Source organism: Moschus berezovskii, chromosome 7, assembly GCF_049115385.1.
Source record: "Moschus berezovskii isolate FMDL1 chromosome 7, NW_MosBer_1.0, whole genome shotgun sequence".
In the NCBI taxonomy this organism is placed as follows: domain Eukaryota; kingdom Metazoa; phylum Chordata; class Mammalia; order Artiodactyla; family Moschidae; genus Moschus; species Moschus berezovskii.
Genome location: NC_142466.1, coordinates 86,382,500 through 86,409,244, shown reverse-complemented (window position 1 = coordinate 86,409,244; position 26,745 = coordinate 86,382,500). Strand labels below are relative to the sequence as shown.

At 35.8% G+C, this 26,745-nt stretch overlaps 1 protein-coding gene across 3 annotated transcripts in view; it reads left to right on the top strand.

Annotated features, from left to right (window-relative positions):
• Positions 1-26,745, top strand: part of AGTPBP1 (ATP/GTP binding carboxypeptidase 1) — a 205,281-nt gene that overhangs the window by 73,491 nt on the left and 105,045 nt on the right. For all 3 annotated transcript variants that reach the window (XM_088838077.1, XM_088838076.1, XM_088838078.1), the window contains 5 exons: positions 68-105; positions 2,798-3,006; positions 4,529-4,706; positions 17,871-17,968; positions 22,777-22,893. In XM_088838077.1, coding sequence (XP_088694203.1) covers positions 68-105; positions 2,798-3,006; positions 4,529-4,706; positions 17,871-17,968; positions 22,777-22,893 — 640 coding nt within the window. The remainder of the gene's footprint in view (positions 1-67; positions 106-2,797; positions 3,007-4,528; positions 4,707-17,870; positions 17,969-22,776; positions 22,894-26,745) is intronic.

The window sequence follows — 26,745 nt, the reverse complement described above, 5'->3', positions numbered from 1 at the left end:
TATGACTTTACTATTGTAGATTAATTTTACTAGTTTTGTTGTTGTTTGTGTTTTCTCACGTTGACAGGGTTGCTTTAGACACTCTTGCTGCATTGCTAAAATCAAGTAAGTTTTTAAATACTAGAAATACTAGATACTGTTTTTCTGAGTATTCTAACTGCTATTTTAAAGAAACTGGAAATGTAGATTTAGTCTATGGTTATAAAGCATGTTCATAATAATTTAATGTCAAAGTTGATTTTACCTTTTAGTGCAGTTGATTGATGTATAACTAATGTCATTTATTGAGCTCTAACTTGTTTATCAGTATATTTATATAATTTTTTCAAGTATATTGACTTCCTTTCTCTAAGTTATTTATATAAACATAAAGCCTTGTTAGTAGGGGAAAGTAACATATAAATACAACATAGTATCATTTTGAAAAAGTGACCCTAACATGGCCTTGAGAACATTTACTATGAAGAGTGTCTTTGACAACTGCTATCTCTATAAAATGTATGATTTTCAGTTGGAACCTCCTTATTAGAAATTTTATTTCTACCATAAATTCAGATTTGTAACATTGAAAGTGACTTAATGTAAATTTAGAGTTTACTGAATGCATTTAGAAACTAAAGCATTGTTTTTTAATCTTTGAAACTGAAGTGTTGGAGGAAATGTGTCATATGTTGCTTTTGGAGAGTAACCATATACATTATGTGGATCTATCTCTCCATGATACTTAGTATCTATATTTTAAATATTAATTTTTAAAATATATTTTAAATATTAATTTTTAAAATATATTTTAAATATTAATCTTGTTAGGACTCCTATTCTCACTCGTTGATTAAATTAACATTGTATTTAACCATGAAAACATTCAATCCTAAAGACCTATGTTGATGGCTTTTGATGTTATTTTTCCCCAAAACTGTCTATCAAGGGTGAGACCAACTTGCCCTTAAATTTGAATTATGAGAAGAATAGTAACAAATGATTAATTGATTGAAAATCTCATATTTGATAATGATTTATTAAAATAACCTTAGGTATTAGTATTATAGCTGCTATATTCAGTTGACAGTTTTGTCCTTTGAATGTGTAGTATTCAATTAGATTAGCTGTATAGCTTTGTTTTCATATATGATGTGATAAACTATAGGCCAAGATTAGAATACTTGGATTAATTTCAGAGATATCTGTAGCCTTGCTTTGATGTGTCCACCCTGCCTTTGTTGTTCAAGGCGTTTAAACAGTAATTTTTAAATTAATATAGATGTATATTTTTGATTTAGAGTAGATTAAAATAACCATTAAGCTAATTTTTTATTAAATCTTACTAATTTGCAGAATCACTAATGACAAAGTCACTAATTCTAAGTCAGGAAAAACTAAAACATAAGTTTCAAGGGTTTATAGATGTCAGTAGCCTAAAATGACTGAAATGCTGATATTTTCAGTTTTAAATAATAATCTTTCTTTTACTCCCTCTCTTCTCCTTCAGAGGAGGATGGTAGGCAAACGTATCTATAAAAAAGTAACTGACAAGTAGAATGACTCTGGATTGCAGATAGCTTTGTTCTTCTCTTAAGGGTTACTCACTGTGTTTGTGTTATGGGCAGGTTTCTTATTTGATCTTCAATGAAGAATTTAAATATTTCTTGTAAATACCATTTAGGCTTTTGGGAATTCCACTGGAAACACAGTTTGTGATAGGAGTTTCAGTGATTGTAATGTCTTTTAAGAGAATCATTCTTTTAAGACATTACGATAGTGATATCTTTTAAGCATTGTTGGTGATACTAAAAAGCTAGTAAGCTAAAGGTTTATATATTCCAACTGGTGTAAACAAAAAATATATATATATTTGTTTAAAATACATGAAACTATTGTTAGAACTATTTGAACTTTTTATAGATTGCCACCCAGCACCACATGGGTGCGCCAGTGATAGGAGTGTAAGAGAATGTGAAATACCAACTCACCTGAGGTTGTTTAGTTAGAAATACAGTCTCTTCCTCATCTATATTTACCTATAAAATGCCAGGCTCATGGCATGAACATTAAGATAATGCAGCAGTAAGGCTGTGCTGCTTTTAGTTGCCTGCAATACTAGTTTTAAATGTGCGAATACACACCTAAAACATAGGTAAAGACACTGAGATCAACAAACTTCTTAATGCCCTCTTAGACATTATGTTCTGATATTAGAGAGCTGGGAGAAACTCATGGGGGTAGGAGAGGTGCTTTCTTATGTGAAAGGTCTTTAATACCTCTATCGTGTGTTTGGAAGAGCTAGTTTGCTTTGCCTGATAGCCACACCTTAGCAAACTAGCTCTTCTAGACACAAAATAGAGTGTGCTTACATACAAAGTTAATTTCACACAAATATTGTAATGGAAGTTGAAATGATAGTGGCTTTTAAGAAAATCATAGTCACAACTAGTAAGTTAAAGGCTTATATATTCCTTTTGGTGTAATCAAAGTTAGTATATTAATAGGTGTTAGAATATGTGCAAGTTTCATTAGTATTAACATTTGGAAAGATACAACCTTAATTGTATTAAGGATATTTTGATATTTATTTACCTCAAAACAATAGATAGGCAGGTTTCTGGAAAATTATTCTTTGCTATATGGAACTTGTCATATTTATTTTGTTACCTAAAAAATATTTAAATATGTGGTTGCCATAGTTTTTCTTGGAAAAAAGGAATTATAAGAATTCATTTCAATATTATGGTTATGTTTTCAAGCTTTACCTGTGTCTCTTATTTTAAAAATATTCTTTTTCAATTTTCTTTTGTTAAAGAAACTAATGCCAGGAGAGCTGTAGACAGAGGATATGTCCAAGTCCTTTTAACAATTTATGTAGATTGGCACCGCCATGATAATCGGCATAGAAACATGCTCATTCGAAAAGGAATTTTACAGAGTTTGAAAAGTGTTACGAACATCAAGTTGGGAAGAAAAGCATTTATTGATGCCAATGGGATGAAAATTCTTTATAACACTTCGCAAGTAAGTTTTTAATTTTCTTCCTGTTATTATGATTATCTATTAATGATAGGATTTGGTTCTTAAGAAAACTTAGTATTTCTGAAAGTACATAGTGTGATAAATATATTAAAAAAATTTTGAAAATCAAAAGGCACAATCATTTCTCACATGTGACCTTAGATTAAGTTTGAGAAAGTACTTAGTGTATATCTCTGCAAGATGAGATTTTTTTCCCCCAAAGGTAGAAGGAAGATGTATAAATCTCTTTCGTGGGCAGGAATGGATTCCATATGCCACATTTTCTAAGGTGTGGTGTTTTCTATACTCAGTTTTGAATGTTCCTTTCATAAATATTAATCTTTTATGACTGGTAACGGAGGTATGTTATTTGTGAGTGTTCTCTGTGTCTTTTTTCTGGAGAGAATATTTTTAAATAATGAAGGTACAAAAGTGAAACTCGGAGGTAGGGATTCTGGTTGTGCCAGCCATCGTACGCATAAACCTTCTTGACAGTATTCTAGCATCTGTAGAAGGCTCTCGATGACGGGGAGTGGGGATGTTGCAAAGTAACCCTTTTATTTTTACAAGACTCTAGTTATTAGAATGAAATCTGTCTTCTTGGAAATTCTAGCCAGTCATCTTGATTGTGCCCTCTTGGTCTTACACACGACAACTAATCTTTTTGTGGGAGTAGTTAAGATATGTGAATACACATTTTATGTTAACTCACCCTTTTCTATTGTAGAGCAATCATATGTGCTTATTTTTACTATTCCTAAAATAGACAGTATATGAGGAGAGATTGGGTGATGGTTTATGCCACTTCACATTTTTGAGTCTTAGTTTTTCAGCTATTTCGACAGGTCAGATGTAAAGATTTCTGTTGAAAATTGCACAGGTTATCAAAGTGCCATTTAAAGCCATATAAGTGTCAATTGTCAATGATAACAGTGTTATATGAAATAGTTTCAAATGTCCTGTTCAAGAGCCCTTCTTCAGATTAGATACCAGGATAGTAAATTAAATTCTTAAAACTTAGATTGTGATATTCAGGCTATTCTTTTCTAAGTTGAACAGCTAATTTATTAGAGGTGCTATTGCGTGATAACTGATAGAATTCTGAGAAAGGCTCAGCTAAATGCACATTCCTTTTTATTTCTTACACCTTTCTTAATTTATGAATTTTTCTTCTTTTTTTATTTTTCCATAAGATTTTTATTTTATGTCCTAGGCTTGCTAAAACACTCCCTAAGTCACTCATAGGTATTAGTGCTTTGGTGACTTCTGGAAGCAAACATGGTACTGATTTCTGCTAAGTTGTCTGAGGAAAATTGCTGCCAAATTTGCCATATGAGGTTCTTACAAAGACATATTTCAGATTAGTCAAAGCTACTTTATAATTATGTTAAAAATATTGGGTTTGTGATATTTGCCTTTTGAAAATTATTAACACATTATTTTCTGAAGTAATATAAAATTGTTTCACTTATTCACCAAAGGCATATCACCTTTTTTTTTTTTTTTTAATTTTCTTATAAAACAGGAATGTTTGGCAGTAAGGACACTTGATCCTCTTGTCAACACCTCCAGTCTGATAATGAGGAAATGCTTTCCTAAAAATCGCCTGCCACTCCCAACGATTAAAAGTTCTTTCCATTTCCAGTTACCTGTTATTCCTGTGACTGGACCTGTGGCCCAGCTCTACAGTTTACCTCCTGAAGGTAGGACCACATGCTTCTTGCTGGCTTCCGGTGGTTATTGGAATTGTGTGACTTTATCTATTTTTGCTTTTGTTCATCTCCCTAGCAAAAGAAGGCTTTAATGAACATAATATGCTTTCAGATTACTTTTTAGTTAATAAATATTTCTTCAAATATAATAAATTAAGGTTTAGTGATTAAGGGAAGGAATGTGGGATATGCTACATATGTGTACATGTGAATTGTGAAAAACTGTCAGCACCATGTAGAAACAGTATTTGATAGCTTATATAAATTTTCAAAATATAAGAATGTATAAACATTCTTATAAATGTTTAGGTAATTATATTTGAGCTTACATTTGTAGCTTTTTAATGAACTTCATTTTTAAAAGTTAAAATGCCTAATCACCAAACAAGTTACAGTTTATGTTCAACAAAACTTGCACCATTACTTCAGTTCAGTTCAGTTGCTCAGTCGTTCCGACTCTGTGACCATGAACCACAGCACGCCAGGCATCCCTGTCCATCACCAGTTCCGGGAGTTTACCCAAACTTATGTCCATTGAGTCGGTAATGCCATCTAACCATCTCATCCTCTGTCATCTCCTTTTCCTCCTGCCTTCAATCTTTCCCAACATCAGGCTCTTTTCAAATGAGTCATCTCTTCACATCAGGGGGCCAAAGTATTGGAGTTTCAGCTTCAATACCAGTCCTTCCAGTGAATACCCAGAACTGATTTCCTTTAGGATGGACTGGTTGGATCTCCTTGCAGTCTATGGGACTCTCAAGAGTCTTCTCTAACACCACAGTTCAAAAGCATCAGTTCTTCTGTGCTCAGCTTTCTCATAGAGAACAAAATTATCATAAATTGAATCTTTGTCATTTTGGTATAATACTGTGTACATAGCAAAGGAAGTCAGAGAAGGCAATGGCACCCCACTCCAGTACTCTTGCCTGGAAAATCACATGTATGGAGTAGCCTGGTAGGCTGCAGTCCATGGGGTCGCTAAGAGTCGGACACGACTGAGCGACTTCACTTTCTGTTTTCACTCTCAAGCATTGGAGAAGGAAATGGCAACCCACTCTAGTGTTCTTGCCTGGAGAATCCCAGGGACGGAGGAGCCTGGTGGGCTGCCCTCTATGGGGTTGCACAGAGTCGGACACGACTGAAGCGACTTAGCAGCAGCAGCAGCAAAGGAAGTAAGAGTTTACACATCTTAATGTAAGGACAAAAAAGCAGAATTTTTTTGATAAGAGCTAACAAATTAAAAAGAGAAAGTAATCTAGGCTATTAAGATTTTCTAAAGTATTTCCTCATTAGTTGATCACTTTAAAAAAATAAAAGATCTTTTATTTATAATTAATTATAAATAATTCTTTGAAGTAAGTGATTTAAGAGAATCTAAGTAAATTTAATTAGTTTTTTATCATTGATATACTGCAGAGTATATTCTTATGATTTCATTTCTAAAGTAGTTATTAAAGTAGTTTAGTCTACACAGAATATCAAAATGGATTATTTACAAGCTTCCTTCAAAAGGTAAAAAGTCTAAGACTTAAGTCTGGGACTTGATTAAAGATAGCTAAGTGAAAGTAGTGATCTAATTCCATTCCATTCTTATTATATTTAAAGTTACCAACAGACTTTATAAATAGAGGAAAAGAAAACTGTATTGAATCTGAAAACTAGATAAAGGGGGCATTCTCATGGAATACACATAGGATGTGCAATAAACGTGGTGGAGAAAAGAATAGATTAAAGAAGAGTCTCAGCTCTAATTCACCCTTCTATGAAATGCAGTATCTCTGGCTTTGGATTGAGACTGATGTATCACTCAACTAACAAGCCTTCAGGAAGAAGATGTGAGGGAAGGGTTCTAATGACACTTGCATGGACATACGGAAAACACAGTTTTTCTCCTCTTCATCACTTTCTCACACATCAGGCTTCATTATATTTATCAGTTCTCATTATTTTTTATCTTCCTCGGACTGTATATTCCATGAAGATAAAACTGTTGTTTTTTCCTTCATTTTGTCCTCAGCATCCATTAGATTGCATGAAACATAATGAATGTGCATTTAACATTTGTTAGTAAATGAATTGAACTGGCCACAAGACTTATTCTCTTGAACATTTAATGCCAAAAGATAGTGAAGCAGCCTCCTTGGAGATTTGAAGGAAAGGAGTTCTTACTCAAGATTTCTGAACCCTTATTAGTTGCCACTCATATGTAAAGGTGACATATACTTAGATATGCAAGGGTACAGAAGCATATTGCCCAGGTCCCGTTCCTGAAGTAATTCAGTTCAGTTCAGTTCAGTTGCTCAGTCGTGTCCGACTCTTTGCGACCCCATGAATCATAGCCCGCCAGGCCTCCCTGTCCATCACCAACTCCTGGAGTTCACTCAAACTCATGTCCATCGAGTCGGTGATGCCATCCAGCCATCTCATTCTCTGTCGTCCCCGTCTCCTCCTGCCCCCACCCCCTCCCAGCATCAGAGTCTTTACCAGTGAGTCAACTTGTCGCATGAGGTGGCCAAAGTATTGGAGTTTCATTTTTAGCATCAGTCCTTCCAATGAACACCCAGGATTGATCTCCTTTAGAATGGACTGGTTGGATCTCCTTGCAGTCCAAGGGACTCTCAAGAGCCTTCTCAGCACCACAGTTCAAAAGCATCAATTCTTCGGTGATCAGCTTTCTTCACAGTCCAACTCTCACATCCATACATGACCACGGGAAAAACCATAGCCTTGACTAGACGGATCTTTGTTGGCAAAGTAATGTCTCTGCTTTTTAATATGCTGTCTAGGTTGGTCATAACTTTCCTTCCTGAAGTAATTACATGAAATATTACTCCAGCCAGGCTAGTGATGAATTAAGAAATCAGGCGGGCAGAAGACACGGTAGTAGAGCAATTGTATTTAACGTTACAAATTGTTAAATTATGTAATACTAAGTAGTTGTTCTACTGTTATTTTGAAATATATCAACTAATTTTTGATGAAAGATAATATATGGCTGTCACAAACTGGGTCTTTTAATAATTTATTTTCATATATTTATCAATATTATAATATTGCTATATTTATAAAATGGTAATTATAGAAATAGTGGCCCAAATATGTGTTTTAAAATGTAAAAGTAACATCTAAAACAGAGATATAAAGACTAGGATCTACTGAACCATAGGAATCCACGGTTCTTAGTCTCTAGACTAAGTCCAGTTCTGGACTAAGTTCCTAGTTGAGAGACTAAGAACCCTTTGAAATTCTATATAAAATTATGTGTATGTTTTTCTTGGAAAAAATTCTTGAAGTGCTGCTATAGAAAAGCAGGAAAACTTCAAAGATGTACAAAATCCTGAGAATGCTGAATGCAAAGCAAGAACAAGCAGATCAGTTTCAGTAATAAGATATCTAAATGAATAAAATACTCCCAGTAAAAAAAAGAGACTCTCTGATTGTGTTAAAAACAAAATCTAAGTAGCCGATAGATCCTGGAAACTCTTGAAATAGTAAGATTGAACTCTTAAACAGATTGGAAACTGTATATCTGTTATTCCCAGCTCAAAACAGGTGGGGAAGACATTACTACCCTACAATATGTACAGAACAAAATGTTTAAAACAAGATAGCAAAAACGATTGTATGCAAAGTAGATACTAATGTGTGCCAAATACTAAAACAAAGATAGATAAAGCTATAATTATTTAAATAATAAGGATAAATTGATAGAAACACAGCATTAGTGAGTGATTTTAATATGCCTTAAGTTCTTGGTAAGTTATATAGAGGAGAGCCAGTCAATCTAAGTGGATGCTAAAGATACCACCTATTAATACATTTGAAAATATATTTGAAATGGACAATATTTTATGGAAATATAAATAACTAAAGTTGACTTGGACTTTCCTTTTAGCTCAGTTGCTAAATAATCCGCCTGCAATGCAGGAGACCCCGGTTTGATTTCTGGGTCGGGAAGGTCCTCTGGAGAAGGGATAGGCTACCCACTCTAGTATTTTTGGGCTTCCCTTGTGGCTCAGCTGGTAAAGAATCTGCCTGCAATGTGGAAGACCTGGGTTCGAATGGGAGACCTGGGTTCCATCCCTGGGTTCGAAAGATTCCCTTGGAGAAGGGAAAGGCTCCCCTCTCCAGTATTCTTGCCTGGGGGATTCCATTGACTGTGTAGTCCATGGGGTTGCAAAGAGTTGGACACTACTGAGCGACTTTCACTCAAAATTGACTTACATAGTAGAAAACCTGCAGCTGAGTATGCAATCAAATTGTCTTCAGTGAAGACATCAAACAGTAGGTTATTTCTCTCTATCTTCAAGAAATTTTCCTGTACTTGATTTTCTAGAGCATGGGAAATAAAGAGAAGTTTAGAAACTAGTATGATGCTGAAATCAAAACCTGAAACAATTTACAGATCATTGTCACTAATGAAGATAAATATAAAAATCTAAAATATTAGCAAATTGAATTGAGCAGCATTTTCAGATATAAGATACTTTGACAATGTAAGGATTATTTTAGAAAGTAAGTTGATTGTAATATTAAGGCTTTAATGAAAATTTATCAATATATCTTAATAAATGCCATGAAAGGTATTGATAAAAATTATTATTAGTTCCAGATTAAATTTCTTAATGAATCAAGGAATATTTTCCAAGCTGGCTGAGTATTATCTAACTCAGATCAGTAACCAACATCACAAATAGTTATGCAGTGTTAGAGGAAGCCTCTCTCAAACCATTATTAGTTAACATTGTTTTGAAAGCTCTAGTGAGATCAGTAAGACAGGGAAAGGAAAGATACTAATCATTAAAAGAGTGAGATAAAGTTATATCAGTGTCTATGGAGGATGTTGCTGTTTATGTAGAAAATTGAAGCAAATCAATTATAAAATCTATCTTAGACCAAATAAAAGTTCAGTGAAGTACTATTTATAAGATAAGTGAATAAAATTCACTAGCTTTCCTTTGGGTGCATATGTATTTGTGTATGAATTTGATACACATACGCATACAATAACCATTAGAAAACACAAAGGGAAAGATTACATTTTTAAGAGCAATTGGACCAACAAAATAAATCCTATTGGGATATACATTCCAAAACCTTATGAAAAGTGCTGACTCATACCTTTTAATTATTATATCATACAGATATTATATAATTTATCTAACTGGTTTCCTATTGATAGCCATTATAGTTTTTTTCCCCCGTATCTTTGTCTTTACTATCAATGAGCCGAGAACATTTTGAAAATTAACATGGATGATTTATATACCCTGCTTTTAGTTGTGAGATTAAGTTATTAATGTAATAATTGATTTTTAGTGCTGATGGTATAAAAGTAGCTCATTGGAATAGTAAAGAAGGTCTTAGATACTCTAAGCTATATGCCATTTCACATCTGGAGGATGAAACCAAAGGAAAATACCTATAAAGGAAGATACTTGACAGGTTTGATTAGAAATTAAAAACATTTTCTCTCTGATGCTGAACTGTATTTTCCCTTCTTCCTATCCAAGGAATTGTCCTTCTTGTTTGCAGTAGGCTTTTCTGAATTCAGTTCCTTCTTTTTTCCTAACAATCCTTTTTCCAAATATCATTTCCTCTGTTTATCTAGGACTGCTGCTGCTGCTGCTGCTAAGTCACTTCAGTCGTGTCCGACTCTACATTGACATAAATAGACCCAGTTACTATATGCAATATAAATAGTTACTTTTTTCAGTCTTATTTCCAAAAGAATTTAGAGCAATTTTGGTAACTGTATTATTTGGGATAGACTGAGCTGCTGTTACACAGTGACCCCGTATAGTACCCTCGTCACTTGAGCAACAGTAGTAATAATGGACCTTTTTATAGCGTATACTCTGCGCCTGGCACATTACATGTATTAACTCCTTTAACTCTCCAACAACACTATGTAGGGATATCTCCATTTTATAGATGAGGAAAGTGAAAGTGTTGGTCTTAGACAAAAATAACTTATGTAACTTGTTCAAGGTCATGTAGTCAGTAAATGAAGGAGTCAGGATATGAATTAGGTATTCTGTCTCCAGAGTCCATTTGCTATATTGCCATGAAATAAATTTTTTTTCCCTCTCACATATCCATTCAGAAGACGGGCCTGTCAGGTGATCCTGGACAGTAGGTATCTGTCCACCATGTCATCAAAGGAAAAAGATTCTGTTTTCATCATCTCCTGTGGTGTTTTCCTTATGTGCATGTGGAAAATGGTAATGAAAGAAGACGAAGGGCAGTTTCCTTTTTAAAGAATGTGACCTGGAGTTTGTTTTGACAACTTTGCCTCACATACTGTTGGCCAAAACTTAATTGTATGACTGTAACTACTGTGAAGGGGGCTGGAATCTATAACCTGTAGCTAAAACTTAGAGGTTTGGATACTGAATTGAAAGAGAGAACAGATACTTGGAGAGTGGAAGGAAGTTTATAATCTTCACTGTAATAAGTCACATTGAAAATAGAAGTAAAAAAGAGTCTAAAGAAGGTCACATCAACAAGATGGAGGGGTAAAAGGTTCCAGTGCTCATCTCCCCTGCAAATACAGCAAAAACAGTAAATAGCAAATGAAGATATGATGAAAATATGTCACAGGTAGCTCTGGATTTGAATGAACAAGCATCAGAAACCCCATAGAGCTTAAAACCAAGAATGGCCATGCCAAAAAGTACAGGGAGCATTTTCTCTCTATCACTCGATCTCCTAGTCCAGGGCAGTTTGGCATCAGAAATGTTCTCCTCAGTAGAGTTTTTCCCATGGAGACCAGAAGAACCCCAGTGAGCCTTACCACTGTGCATCTCTTATGTCTCTTACATTGGCAGGTGGCTTCTTTACCACTAGTGCCATCAGTAACTGAACTTAAAGAAATGGAGATCTGGGAGTAATGTGAAAAAGAATTCAAAATGATTAAGGAAGCTCAGATAATTCAAGAGAAGACAGATAAACAGTTCTGTGAACTTAGGAAAACTATACATGAACAAAATGAGAATTTCAGTGAGGAGAAAGAAATCATAAAAAGAACAAAACAAATTCTGGACCTGAAGAATACACTGAATAATGCAGTAGAGAACTTCAGTATCAGACTTAGTCAAGCAGAGGAAAGAATCTGTGAACTTGTAGACAAATCTCATGACATTATACAGGCAAAGGAGAAAAAAGAAATTAGAAAGAAAAAGAGTGAAGAAGGCCTATGTGAATAATGGAACACCATTAAATGAAACAACATCTGTGTAATGGGAGTCTCATAAGAAGAAGAGAGAGAATGAGAGAGAAAACTTACTCTAAAAAATAATAGCAGCAAACTTACCAAATCTGGTGAAGGTATGGCCATCTAGGTGCATAAGCTCAAACATTCCCAAATAGATTCACCCCTAAGAGATCTTCACCAAGACATTATCATCAAGCTCTTAAAGATCGAAGACAGAGGGAGGATTTTCAAAGCAGTTAGAGAAAAAATTAGAGCTGCCTTCTAGGTAGCAAGGTACATGTGTGCCAAGTTGCTTTAGACTCTTTGCAACCGTATGGACTGTAGCCTTCCAGGCTTCTCTAAGGGATTTTCCAGGCAAGAATACTATAGAGTGGGTTGCTGTGCCCTCCGCCATGGGGTCTTTCTGATGTAGGGATTGAACCCATTCTTATGTCTCCTGCATTGGCAGGTGGGTTCGTTACTGGTCGCACCACCAGGTGACAAGTTACCTATCTACAAGGTAATCCTGGTAAGCCTATTAGCAAATTTTTCAAGCAGAAGCTTTGTATGCTGGGAGAGAGTAGGATGATATATTCAAATTGCTTGAAGAAAATAACCGTCAATAAAAAATACTTCACCCATCAAGTTGTCCTTCAGAAATGAAAGAGATATAAAGACTTCAGGAAAATAATAAAAGCTGAATGCCCACTCTTACCATTTTATTTAGCAAAGTACCAGATATCCTAGCTATAGCCATTAGGTTAGGAAAAAAGAAAAGACATTTAATTCAGAAAGGAAGAAATGAAATCATCTCTGTTTGCAGTGACATTATCTTATATGTAGAAAACTGTAACATCTCTACCAAAAAACAGTTAGAACTAATAAATGAATTCAGTAAAGGTATAGAATACAAAATCAATATACAAATCGTCGTTGTATTCCTATGCACTAATAGTGAACTACCTGAAAGAGAAATTAAGAAAGCAACCCCATTTACAGTAGCATCAAGACAGTAAAGTACTTACAAATAAGTTTTACCAATGCGTTGAAGACCTATATGCTGATTAATAAAATATTGTTTAAAATTGTTGAAGTAGATACACACACAATTGAAAGATATCCTGTGTTCTTGAATTGGAAGAATTAATATAAAAATGTTCATGCAGACCAAACGTATCTTCATAATCAATACAGACCCTATCAAAATTTCAGTGGCATTTTTCACAGAAATATAAAAACTATTCTAAAATTTATATGATACCATAAAAGACCCAAATAGCGAAAACAATCTTGAGAAAGAAGGACAAAGTTGGAGGCATCACACTTCCTGATTTCAAGCTATTATGAGCTTTGTTGTTGTTCAGTTGCTCAGTCGTGTCCAACTGAAGCTTCAAGTTCAGCGTCAGTCCTTCTAGTGAATATTCAGGGTTGATTTTCTTTAGGACTGATTGTGAGCTATGGTAAACAAAATAGTACAGTACTCAAATAAAGCAGGCATAAGAGCTGGAACAGAATAGAGAGCCTAGTCATAAACCCAAGCATAATATGGGCAACTCTGATGCTGGGAAAGGTTGGGGACGGGAGGAGAAGGGCTGATGGTATCACCGACTCTGTGGACATGAGTTTGAGTGAACTCAGGGAGTTGGTGATGGATAGGGAGGCCTGGCGTGCTGTGATTCATGGGGTCATGGAGAGTCGGACACAACTGAGTGACTGAACTGAACTGAACTGAACTGAAGTTTTTCTGAGGGTGCCAACAGCACGCAGTGGGGAAAGGGCAGTCTCTTTAATAAATTATGTTGGGAAAACTAGGCATCCATAAGCAAAAGAATGAAGCTGGACCCATATTTTACACCATTCACAAAAATTGACTCGAAATGGATAAACTGTACATATAAGACCTGAAGCTATAAAACTCCTAGAAGAAAACTTAGGGGAAAAGATCCTTGACGGAGTTGGTCTTAGCAGTGATTTCTTGGATAAGATAACAAAAGCGTAGGCAACAGAAGCTAAAATAAACAAGTGGGACTATATCAAACTAAAAAGATTCTGCACAGCAAAGGAGAATTTATTGAAAAGGCAACCTATAGAATAGGAGAAGATATTTAGAAACTATATATCTAATGAAAGATTAATATTAAAAAAATACACAGAACTCATATAGCTGAATAGTACAAAGGAAGACAGTACAATTAAAAATGGGTGAAAGACTTGAATAGACATTTCCCCCAAAGAACGATGTACCAATGGCCAGAAGATAATGGAAAGGTGCTGTATATCAGTAATCATCAGGGAAGCGCAAACCAAAACCTCGAAGAGAAATCCCCTCACATCTCTTAGAATGGCTATTATCAAAAAGGCAAGAGATAGCAAATAGCAAGGATTTGGAGAAAACAGAACCCTTACCCTTTGTTGGTAGGAATGTAACATGGTACTTTATCTTAAAGAGATATCAGCATACCCATGTTCATTTAAGCATTATTTACACTAGGCAACATTTGTAAATAACCTTAATGTCTTTCCATGGATGAATGGATAAAGGAAAAGTGATTTGTATAGATGATTCAGCCAATAAGAAAAATAAATATCATTTGCGTGGATGAATCTGGAGGGCATTTATGCTAAGTGAAATGTACATGACAGAGAAAGACAGATACCGTATGGTATCACTTATACATGGAATCTTTGAATTAAAAAAAACAGTTTCAAAGAAACAGAATAGAATGTGGGATTCCAGGGGCTGGGAGAATGGTAAATGGGTGATAAGATCCAAGGGCGTACATTTTTAGTTTTGAGCAGGTTAAGTTCTGAGGATCTAACATATAGCACGGTTCAGTTCAGTTCAGTTCAATCGCTCAGTTGTGTCCGACTCTTTGTGACGCCATGGACTGCAGCACACCAGGCCTCCCTGTCCATCATCAACTCCCAGAGTTCACTCAAATTCATCTCCATTGGTTGGTGATGGCATCCAACCATCTCATCCTCTGTCATCCCCTTCTCTTCCTGCCTTCAATCTTTCCCAGCATCAGTCTTTTCCAATGAGTCAGTTCACGTCAGGTGGCCAAAGTTTTGGAGTTTCAGCTTTAACATCAGTCCTTCCAATGAACACTCAGGACTAATCTTCTTTAGGATGGTCTGGTTGGATCTCCTTGCAGTCCAAGGGACTCTCCAGAGTCTTCTCCAACACCGCAGTTCAAAAGCATCAATTCTTCAGTACTCAGCTTTCTTCACAGTCCAACTCTCACATCCATACATGACTACTGAATAAACCATAGCCTTGACTAGACGGACCTTGGTTGGCAAAGTAATGTCTCTGCTTTTTAATATGCTGTCTAGGTTGGTCATAACTTCCCTTCCAAGAAGTAAGCATCTTTTAATTTCATGGCTGCAGTCACCATCTGCAGTGATTTTGGAGCCCCCCAAAATAAAGTCAGCCACTGTTTCCACTGTTTCCCATTTATTTGCCATGAAGTGGTGGGACCAGATGCCATGATCTTAGTTTTCTGAATGTTGAGCTTCAAGCCAACTTTTTCACTCTCCTGTTTCATGTTCATCAAGAGGCTCTTCAGTTCTTTTTCACTTTCTGCCATAAGGGTGGTGTCATCTGCATATCTGAGGTTATTGATATTTCTCCCAGCTTGTGCTTCCTTAGCCCAGTGTTTCTCATGATGTACTCTGCATATAAGTTAAATAAGCAGGGTGAAAATATACAGCCTTGATGTACTTCTTCCCCAATTTGGAACCAGTCTGTTGTTCCATGTCCAGTTCTAACTGTTGTTTCCTGACCTGCATACAGATTTCTCAAGAGGCAGGTCAGGTGGTCTGGTATTCCTCTTTCAGAATTTTACATAGTTTATTGTGATCCACACAGTCAAAAGCTTTGATATAGTCAATAAAACAGAAATAGATGTTTTTCTGGAACTCTCTTGCTTTTTCAATGATCCAATGGATGTTGGCAATTTGATCTCTGGTTCCTCTGCCTTTTCAAAAACCAGCTTGAACATCTGGGAGTTCATGGTTCACGTATTGCTGAAGCCTGGCTTGGAGAATTTTGAGCATTACTTTACTAGCGTGTGAGACGAGTGCAATTGTGTGGTAGTTTGAGCAATCTTTGGCATTGCCTTTCTTTGGGATTAGAATAAAAACTGACCTTTTCCAGTCCTGTGGCCACTGCTGAGTTTTCCAAATTTGCTGGCATATTGAGTGCAGCACTTTCACAGCATCATCTTTCAAGATTTGAAATAGCTCCACTGGAATTCCATCACCTCCACTAGCTTTGTTCATGGTGATGCTTCCTAAGGCCCACTTGACTTCACATTCCAGGATGTCTGGCTCTAGGTGAGTGATGACACCATCATGATTATCTGGGTCCTGAAGATCTTTTTTGTACAGTTCTTCTATGTATTCTTGCCACCTCTTCTTAATATCTTCTGCTTCTGTTAGGTCCATACCATTTCTGTCCTTTATTGAGCCCATCTTTGCATGAAATGTTCCCTTGGTATCTCTAATTGTCTTGAAGAGATCTCTAGTCTTTCCCATTCTAGTTAATATGGCATTGTGTATTTGAAAGTTTCCGAGAGGACATCTTTACCATTCTTACCACATGTACATGTGCACACACATGCAAAGTGTTAACAGTGTTAGCATGTGAAATGATGGTGGCATTATCTTCATCTTGACAGTCATTTTACCATGATTACCATTTTACCATATATCATCACATCTTGCACTTTTAATATATACAGTTATATTTGTCAGTTATTCCTCATAGAATAAAGAATAAAAGCAATGTTTGGGAAAATATTCTTTAAAAATATTCTCTACGTTGTCCTAATGCACACATTTGCTTACATGAGTCCTCTCAGAGCTCTCCTCTATGCTTCTTTCCTTGTGTCCCCCACATCCATGCCCTCATGGAGTTTTGCATTCTATTTCCTGGGCTTTCTCTAATGTGTGTTTGTTCTTCATCCTTATTACTCCTGTATTGGTCCAGGTAGTTGTCGTCTTTTCCTCTGTTCATTGGTCCCCTTCCACATATGTGTTTTTTCTCTCATGCCTGTCAGAGTGATCTTTTCAAAAGTCTTAAACCACTCTCCCCTTAAAAATCCCTAGTACTTGTCTTCCATGGGGTGAAAATCTAAACTACTTGGCCTCTCATACCCTTCACTTTCACATTCTTCTTTGCTTTTCCTAGTACTTTCTCAGTTATACAAGTTAAGTCATGATAAACTTATTATTTTCCAAAGATATCACTAAAATTATTTTTGGGTTATAATTTCTTCTTCTTAAAAGCCATACTCACACACTCTTAATAAGTTCATCCAGAAAGTTGCTATATTTTCCTCTAAGATACTGTTTACTACTTGTTTTGTGATTACTAATAATTTTGGTCCTAAGCAGTTTGTATTTACTTCCCATCCCTGTTTTCCCATGGCATTTTAAAGTTTATGCCTTCATTAGCATATATTTTTTAAAAATTATTTTTAGTCTTTCTCTATTTAACTTCATAAGTGCCCTGAGGGCAGAGACTGCATTTACACATCTTTTTAAAAATTCCCAGCACACAACACACTGCATGCTACATGGCAGTCATTGAGGGAAATAAATAGGAAGTGAATTGTAAATGGATGAAAGTAGTTATTGAAATGTATCCTAAATAGAAAATAAGATGTTTCATTCAGGCTGTTGCAATATAAGACATTAATTTTTTAGAACTTGCCAACATTAGTAAAAAAGCTCATACATTTTTAGAATTCCAAATTTTGAAGTATTTTCACTTCATCTCACATGTTTTTCAACACCTGGGATAACATTAGAGACATTTTTTAATAAGAAAATGTAATTTAATTTTCCTTAGTAATTGAGATACTGGTGTTATATATATACAACATTCTACTTTTGGATGTGCATGTTATAGAATGCTTACCTCTGACCTACTTATAGCACATTTTGTATCACAGTGGATGACGTAGTAGATGAAAGTGATGACAACGATGATATTGATTTAGAAGCTGAAAATGAAACTGAAAATGAAGATGACCTAGATCAAAATTTTAAGGTTGGTATAAATTTCTGTTTTCAGTCAATTTTATGAATGTATACACAGTTGTAGAAAAATGATTGGGTAGATATATATAGCTATTGAAAGTGAAAGTCGCTCAGTTGTGTCTGACTCTTTGCCCGAATTCTCTGGGCCAGAATACTGGAGTGGGTAGCCTTTCCCTTCTCCAGGGGATTTCCCAACCCAGGGATCGAACCCAGGTATCCTGCATTGCAGGTGGATTCTTTACCAGCTGACCCACAAGGGAAGCCCAAGAAACTGGAGTGGGTAGCCTATCCTTCTCTGCAGATCTTCCTGACCCAGGAATCGAACCGAGGTCTCCTGCATTGCAGGTGGATTCTTTCCCAGTTGAGCTATCAGGGAACAGTAGATATATTTGTTTTATCCACATCTTTTTTATCATGAATAACTGTGGACACTAAGCTATTGAAAGGAAAATAGTGTTGCTTTAAATACATTGTCTGAAAAGGGCCTTAAAATAAAGTATTTTCACTCTTTTCTGACCAGAGAGATTTTATCTAACCTTTCTGACTTAGATTTTAAAGTCTAAGGAAATCTAAGTTTGAGTCACAACTTATTTGCTTTATTAAGTGGTAGAGGGGGACCATTTTAGTATCTGTAGAAAAACATCTGTTTAATTCCTTCATTTTTCAACTGTTTAGCTTTTAGTATCTTTTGGGGACCGAGGGAGTTTGTTTGACTCTTGTCTCCTTGGGCCTTTTTGTCTTGAAATGCTACATTGAAATTGGTTTACACTGAGTATTTGACTGTCTTTGGAGATAGAGCCTAAGTTACTGGAAGGAGATTTCTATCTTAACAGCAAATGTAGAACCAGTTTTATGTGATAACCAAGGCAATCTTTGGCAAAATTGTAAAGGTAGCCAGTTTAGAAAACATGATGATATGCATCCTGGTGTCAAGAAGCTACAAAGAAAAACAGTGCAGGCTCTGGAAAGAAAGTGAAGTTGTGTCCGACTCTGTGACCCCATGAACTGTAGCCTGCCAGGCTCCTCCATCCGTGGAATTTTCGAGGCAAGAATACTGGAGTGGGTTGCCATTTCCTTCTCCAGGGGATCTTCCCGACCCAGGGATCAAACCTGGTTCTCCTGCACTGTAGGCACTCTTTACTATCTGAGCTAACAGGGAAGCTACAGGCTCTGGTGTTCAAGGCAAAAAATCTGGGGTAACTGTGTGTTGGTGGTTCTGGATTTGATACGGTGAATGAACTGGTAGAATCTGAGTTAGGGCAGGTCAGGACAGTTTACATTCTATATGCAAAGTGTTCCTTAGATAGCAGGAGGTATATTAAAATAAACTGTTTAGATTTATTGGGATATTAGTGTTGAGAGATAGTAAAATTTTGTAGATTAACACCAAGTTTATAATTTAAAGTTTTGTATGTTGTTGGAAACCTTTCTTTTATGTGTGTTTCCGTGTCTATTAAAAACAGAGTATTTTGAGTATAATTTATTCTTTCTGGCTCAGGGTCCTTATTAAAAATATCTACAGATGTTGTGTTCTACAGATGTAAAAATGGAAATTGGTAGGGAAATATAACTCAATAGGAATTTATAACAGTGATACTAATTTTTCCGCTTGGAGGTTATCAGTGTATATGCATGAATACATATTTTAAAATTAAAAAAAATCATTTGAGGGTAAGTTACATACCTTATATATCATGGTTGTTTATCCCTAAATATATTAGTGTGTATTTCCTAAGGTCAGTGATGCAGTCATCTCTGGAGTGAATTGGTCCCTGAACCCACCTTGGATACCAAAATCCACAGATGCTCAATTTCCTTATATAAAGTGACGAAGTAATTGCATGTAACCTATGCACATCCTCCCATATACTTTATCATCTCTAGATTACTTATAATACCTAATAGTATGTAAATACTATATAAATAGTTGTAAGTAAAATGTAAATGCTATGTATATAGTTATTGCCTTGCCACAAATTCGTGTTTTACTCTTTGGAATTGTGTTACTTTAATATTTTCAACCCATGGTTGGTTGAATCTGAGGAATGGCAACATGTGGATATGGAGGACTGGCTGTTCTCTCCTATATAACCCAATACAGTCACCAGCTTAATACATTTAAAGTGATAGTATCATTTTTATCTTATCTACCATCCACATTCCATTTTGTTAGCTGATCTAATAATGTCCTTTATAAGATTTTTTTTTTCCTCTCCAGTATAGAATCTAGCATCAGGTATTGCATTTAATTATCTTGTCTCTAAGTCTCCTTTAAGTTAGAACATTTCCACAGATTTCTTTTTTGGCATTCACATCTGTAAAAAAGAGTTATTGGCAGTATTACGCACTAGGGTATTTACCCCATTTTACCTTAACACAGCAATTACGTAATAAGAAAACGTAATAGATTGAATTTATTGAACACATAGTCCCTGTGCTAATCCATGTGCCTTACATTTATAGACATACCTTGTTTTATTACACTGCTTTATTGTGCTTTGCAGATACTGTGTTCTTAACAAATTGGAGAAGGGTTGTGGCAACGTTATGTGGAACAAGTCAATTGGTGCCATTTTTCCAACAGCATTTGCCCACTTAATGTCTCTGTGTCACATTTTTTTGTAGTTTTACAATGTTTCAAACTTTTTCATTAGTAATATATTGATATTTGTTATGGTAATATGTGACCAGTGATTTTTATTGTAATTATTTAGCAATAAATATTTTTAAATTAGGGTATTAATTGTTTTTTTTTAAACATTACGTATTGAACACTTAATGGACCACAGGATAGTGTGAACATAACTTTTATGTATTGGAAAACCACAAATTCACCCAGCTTGCTTTATTGCGACATTTGTTTTATTGTGGTGGTCTGGAACTGAACCTGTGTCCGGGTATGCCTATAGTAGTCATTAAATCCTGTAAGGTATATGGTATTATTACCTCTGCTTTACAGGGCTGATAACTGGAACCCAAAGACACAGAAAGGTTGTCAGTTGTAGAGACTGCAGTCACACTTGAACACAGATGTTAAACCTGCAGTGATTCCATTCTCTTTGCCCTAGATTTTTCAGAGTTTGGAAAATTTATAGAAATTTGGAGTTTCTAGAAGACTTTTCTTCAGATTGCCAGAACTCGTCAGTTTATAAACTTCAATGTATTCTTTTTTTCCCTCCTTAATTCTAGAAGAACTTTAAGAAGTAGAAGGTTTATTTTTTCTGAACATGTCAGGAGCTCTTTATCTTTGTTTCTCCCCAAACCAAAGCACAAATATTTTGCTGTTGACTTCTGAAAATAGTTTTCTTTCCTCACTGTGCCTGTTTTACAGGTAAATTTAAAAAAAATTTTTTAAATGGCCACCTTGTAAAGCTGTATCATCATAAATTAATACTGAGTATTGGACTGCTAGTATGTTTAGAGAAAGGAATATCTTCAAAGTTTTTTTATTATTTTGAAAGTATTATCTACTTGAATAGATGCTAATCAAGAAAACTACATATTTTTGGTTCTTCAGAGCATAATTTAAGGAAATATGAAATTATATATTTTATGTATATGATGCAATAATTAATATGATACTCTTTAAATAAAACTAGTCTTTATTATTTATGGCAATGGGAAAAATAATTTTATTGGTTAAAGAAATAATAGCTAAACTCCTTATTATGAGATATGGGAAATACATAGTATATTTTCCTTTTTTAAATTACTTGTTAATATGGCAATATATAAATATAATCAGATACATGTATATAAAGAATTTTAAGGATTGACAGTAGAATGAATTTAAATCTGAAAAATAAGTAGTTTGCTCTTACTGTCTTTCTTTAACCATCAACATGGGTAATGATGGATTTGTATTTGTGTCAGGCCAGAGTTGTTAAGGGTCCTAGAAGCTAGCTTGGATAGTAGGTAACTGACATTTATCTTTCCATTATGATGTATATTATCTCCTTGTATAGGTACAGATCAGATTGATTCTGAGTACATATCTTATTCCTATGAGGTCATATTTCTTTACATTTACCCTGTATCTTTTTCGCCCAAAGAGACATGGAAATCATTTCCAACTGTTGTTTCACTCCTCAGTGTTTTCTTCCCTGAACAACAGAGTGAATGATGATACTAAATCTTTTCTAAGGGAACTTTATTGACCATGGAATATAAGAGTGTGTGATAACCGTTGCTCTCTCTTGAGGCAGTGCATTATGTTGGCTAACGGTGTATTCTTTGAAATCACTGATTGATTTTACATTCTGCTCCTGTTTGCAAGCCGCTTAACCTCTCTGTACTTCAGTCTGTTCTTTAGTTAAATGGAGATGATGATACTACTTTACAGTATTCTTACGCAGGTTAAATTAGATCATAAGGTAAAATCCTTAGCATATTGCCTCACATATTTTCATTGCTCAATAAAATTTATTTTGATTATCGCAGCCACCATCATATACTTAGGTTTTTCAGTTTAGTTTTCTGAAGTTTTACTGCCCTTTAATCTGAGCTAAATGATGGCAGTTAGTGAGATTAGGGGCAGGGAGCATACTTTAGTATTGATCTTAATGTTCGTTTTTCTGTCTTGAGAAGTCCAAATACTGTATTATGTTAGAATAATCTTTGATTAAAAGAAAACAAAACAAAACAGCCAAGACAACAATAATAACAACCAAAAAATATAAGCAAGTTTTATTTTACAATGTAATTAATGCAGCCTTTCTGTAGTGATTATTCTCTGTGTGCATGTAATTAATAATTTGGAAACTTTAAATCTGAAATGTATTTTTCTTAATTAATGACATTCCATTTTTATTATTTCAGAATGATGATATTGAAACGGATATTAACAAACTAAAACCCCAGCAAGAACCAGGACGAACAATAGAAGAACTTAAAATGTATGAACACCTTTTCCCTGAGCTTGTTGATGATTTTCAGGTATAAATACAGACAATTCAGCATCTTAACTCATTTTAAGAAAGAGTTCTTTTTTCCTAGACCTATAATCACTCTTTTCTTTTTGCATCTCATTTCTAAAAGATGAAAGTAGCATTGCTTTTCTGAGTGACTTTGGAGAATTATTTCAACATTCTGAGCTGCAAAATGAGAAACTGCTATCTGTAAAATGAGAGAACTAGGCCATTTAAAATTTGGACTAGCTTTTAAATTTTTTAATCATTTTTTAAATCAAAATAATTGACATAGTTTTTATTAACTTTTAAAAATCGTTAGAATGGCATTTCTGAAAGGAAGATGAGAGAAAATACTTAATTAAAAATATAGTCTCTGCTAGTTGAATTGTTTTTCCTAATAGTCACCATATAATCGTGGAATGTCAGGGAAAGAGGACAGCTGGAAGTTGTTTCTGAAATGTTGACAAGAAGTCACTCTCCTTATGAAGCAACTTAAAGACTTCATTGCCAGGAGAAATATCAGTAATCTCAGATATGCAGATGATACCATTCTAATGACAGTGAAGAGGAACAAAAGAGCCTCTCGATACAGGTGAAAGATGAGAGTGAAAAAGCTGGCTTAAAACTCAGTGTTCAAAAAACCAAGATCATGACATCCGGTCCTATCACTTCATGGTAAGAAGGGGGAAAAGTGGAAACAGTGACAGATTTTTTTTCTTGGGCTCCAAAATTGTTGTGGATGGTGACTGCAGCCATCAAATTAGAAGAGGCCTGCTTCTTAGAAGGAAAGCTATGACAAACCTAGTCAGTGTATTAGAGCAGAGATTATCACTTTGCTGACAAAAGTTCATCTATGGTTTTTCCAGTAGTCATGTACGGATGAGAGTGTTGAAAAAAGCAGTCTGAGCACCAAAGAATTGATGTTTTTGAACTGTGGTGCCAGAGAAGACTCTTGAGAATCCCTTGCACAGCAAGGAGATCAAACTAGTCAATCCTAAAGGAAATCATTCCTGAATATTCATCAGGAAGAACTGATGCTGAAGCTGAAGCTCCAGTACTTTGGCCACCTTATGCGAAGAGCCGACTCTTTGGAAAAGACCCTGATGCTGGGAAAGATTGAAGGCGAAAGGAGCAGGGAGCTACAGAGGGTGAGATGGTTAGATAGCATCACCAACTCAATGGACATGAGTTTGAGTGAACTCTGGGAGATAATGAAGAACAGGGGAGCCTGTTGTGTTGCAGTCTATGGGGTCACAAAGAGTCAGACAACTTGGTGACTGAACAACAACAAGTCTGCATTTATTTACTAGAATATAATATGCACCCTGGATTGCCCAGTTATTAAATGATAAAGCTGATTGAATTGATGGCAAGTAGTAGATCTAATTTTTAGCACTCACTCTGCTGCTCATTTGTGGGTTCCTGAAACTGCCCAGGATCTTAAACTGTAAAATGAAGGGTTTGAATCATACAATCTTGGATTTACTTATGTAAACCCCTTCCCCCAAGTTTCACACTTAATTTCCAGTTGCTTAAAGAAAAAGATTTAAATGTGAAGCTATTGAGAGACAAAAATAGAGAAGTACTTGCTAGCTAATGTTTACATTTCACAGTTCTAATTATTCAGGTTTTTCTTTGGGAAATAATGAGTTTTGGATGCAATGGAAGAGTCAGCAAGTTGCTCCCTCTCTCCCTCCCCTACTGTCTTGGTACTCCCCATAGATTTGGTGGATGTTGGAGGGTATGGTGAAATCAGGGATAGGACAGAGGAAGTCGGGAAAGAGGACAGGAGTGAAGAAGAGGATATTGGTCAAAAAGAAAAAGAAGAACGCAAGAAGAGGCATTTGGAAAAGAATGCAGGGTAATTTTCTTTCCTGCAACCTACAGGAAGTATCTGGTTGCTCTTTTAACACTTTTGTGCCCACTAAAAAACCCAAGGATAACAAACACTGCCAATTCAAAGCAGAAAAAAATATTGTGGAAGGGATTTTGGGAAGGAATTGATTATTCTGTGAAGAAATGATCTATTTTCATCTCTGTCTTATATATATATATAAGAATTATATTCTGTGCATAAAAATGGCAGGAGTTTTGATGTAGGAATAGAGAAAAGTAGGTTTTTTTTTAACTGAGTGTGAAAAGTGAAAGTGAAAGTCACTCAGTCATGTCACTGTTTGCGACCCCATGCACTATATAGTCCATGGAATTCTCCAGGCCACAATACTGGAGTAGATAGCCTTTCCCTTCTCCAGAGGATCTTCCCAACCCAGGGATCAAACCCAGGTCTCCTGCATTGCAGGTGGATTCTTTACCTGCTGAGCCACAAGCGAAACCCACGAATACTGGAGTGGGTAGCCTATCCTTTCTCCAGTGGATCTGCCTAACCCACAAATCGACCTGGGGTCTTCTGCACTACAGGCGGATTCTTTACCAACTGAGCTATCATTGGTTGATTCTAAATAGGAACCAATGATAGCTCAGTTGGAAAGACTAGAGATCTCTTCAAGAAAATTAGAGATACCAAGGGAATATTTCATGCAAAGATGGGCTCAATAAAGGACAGAAATGGCATGGACCTAACAGAAGCAGAAAATATTAAGAAGAGATGGCAAAAATACACAGAAGAACTGTACAAAAAAGATCTTCAGGACCCAGATAATCATGATGTTATCATCACTCACACTCACCTAGAGCCAGACATCCTGGAATGTGAAGTCAAGTGGGCCTTAGGAAACATCACTATGAACAAAGCTAGTGGAGGTGATGGTATTCCAGATAAGCTATTTCAAATCCTATAAGACAGTGTTGTTAAAGTGCTGCACTCAATATGCCAGCAAATTTGGAAAACTCAGCAGTGGCCACAGGACTGGAAAAGGTCAGTTTTCATTCCAATCCCAGAGAAAGGCAATGCCAAAGAAGGCTCAAACTACCACACAATTGCACTCATCTCACACACTAGTAAAGTAATGCTCCAATTCTCCAAGCCTGGCTTCAGCAATATGTGAACCGTGAACTTCCAGATGTTCAAGCTGGTTTATGAAAAGGCAGAGGAACCAGAGACCAAATTGCCACCATCCGTTGGATCATTGAAAGAGCAAGAGAGTTCCAGAAAAACATCTGTTTCTGTTTTATTGACTATACCAAAGCCTTTAACTGTGTGGATCACAATAAACTGTGGAAAAGTCTTCAAGAGATAGGAATACCAGACCACCTGACCTGTCTCTTCAGAAACCTGTATACAGGTCAGGAAGCAACAGTTAGAACTGGACATGGAACATCAGACTGGTTCCCAATAGGAAAAGAAGTACGTCAAGGCTGTATATTGTCACACTGCTTATTTAACTTATATGCAGAGTACATCATGAGAAATGCTTGGCTGGAAGAAGCACAAGCTGGAATCAAGATTGCTGGGAGAAATATCAATAACCTCAGATATGCAGATGACACCACCCTTATGGCAGAAAGTGAAGAAGAACTAAAGAGCCTCTTGGTGAACGTGAAAGAGGAGAGTGAAAAAGTTGGCTTAAAGCTCAACATTCAGAAAACTAAGATCATGGCATCCTCTTCCATCACTTCATGGGAAATAGATGGGGAAACAGTGGAAACAGTGGCTGACTATTTTTTGGGGCTCCAAAATCACTGCAGATGCTGATTGCCGCCATGAAATTAAAAGATGCTTACTCCTTGGGAGGAAGTTTGACCAACCTAGACAGCGTATTAAAAAGCAGAGATATTACTCTGTCAACAAAGGTCCGTCTAGTCAAGGCTATGGTTTTTCCAGTAGTCATGTATGGATGTGAGAGTTGGACCATAAAGAAAGCTGAGTGCCGAAGAATTGATGCTTTTGAACTGTGGTGTTGGAGAAGACCCTTGAGAG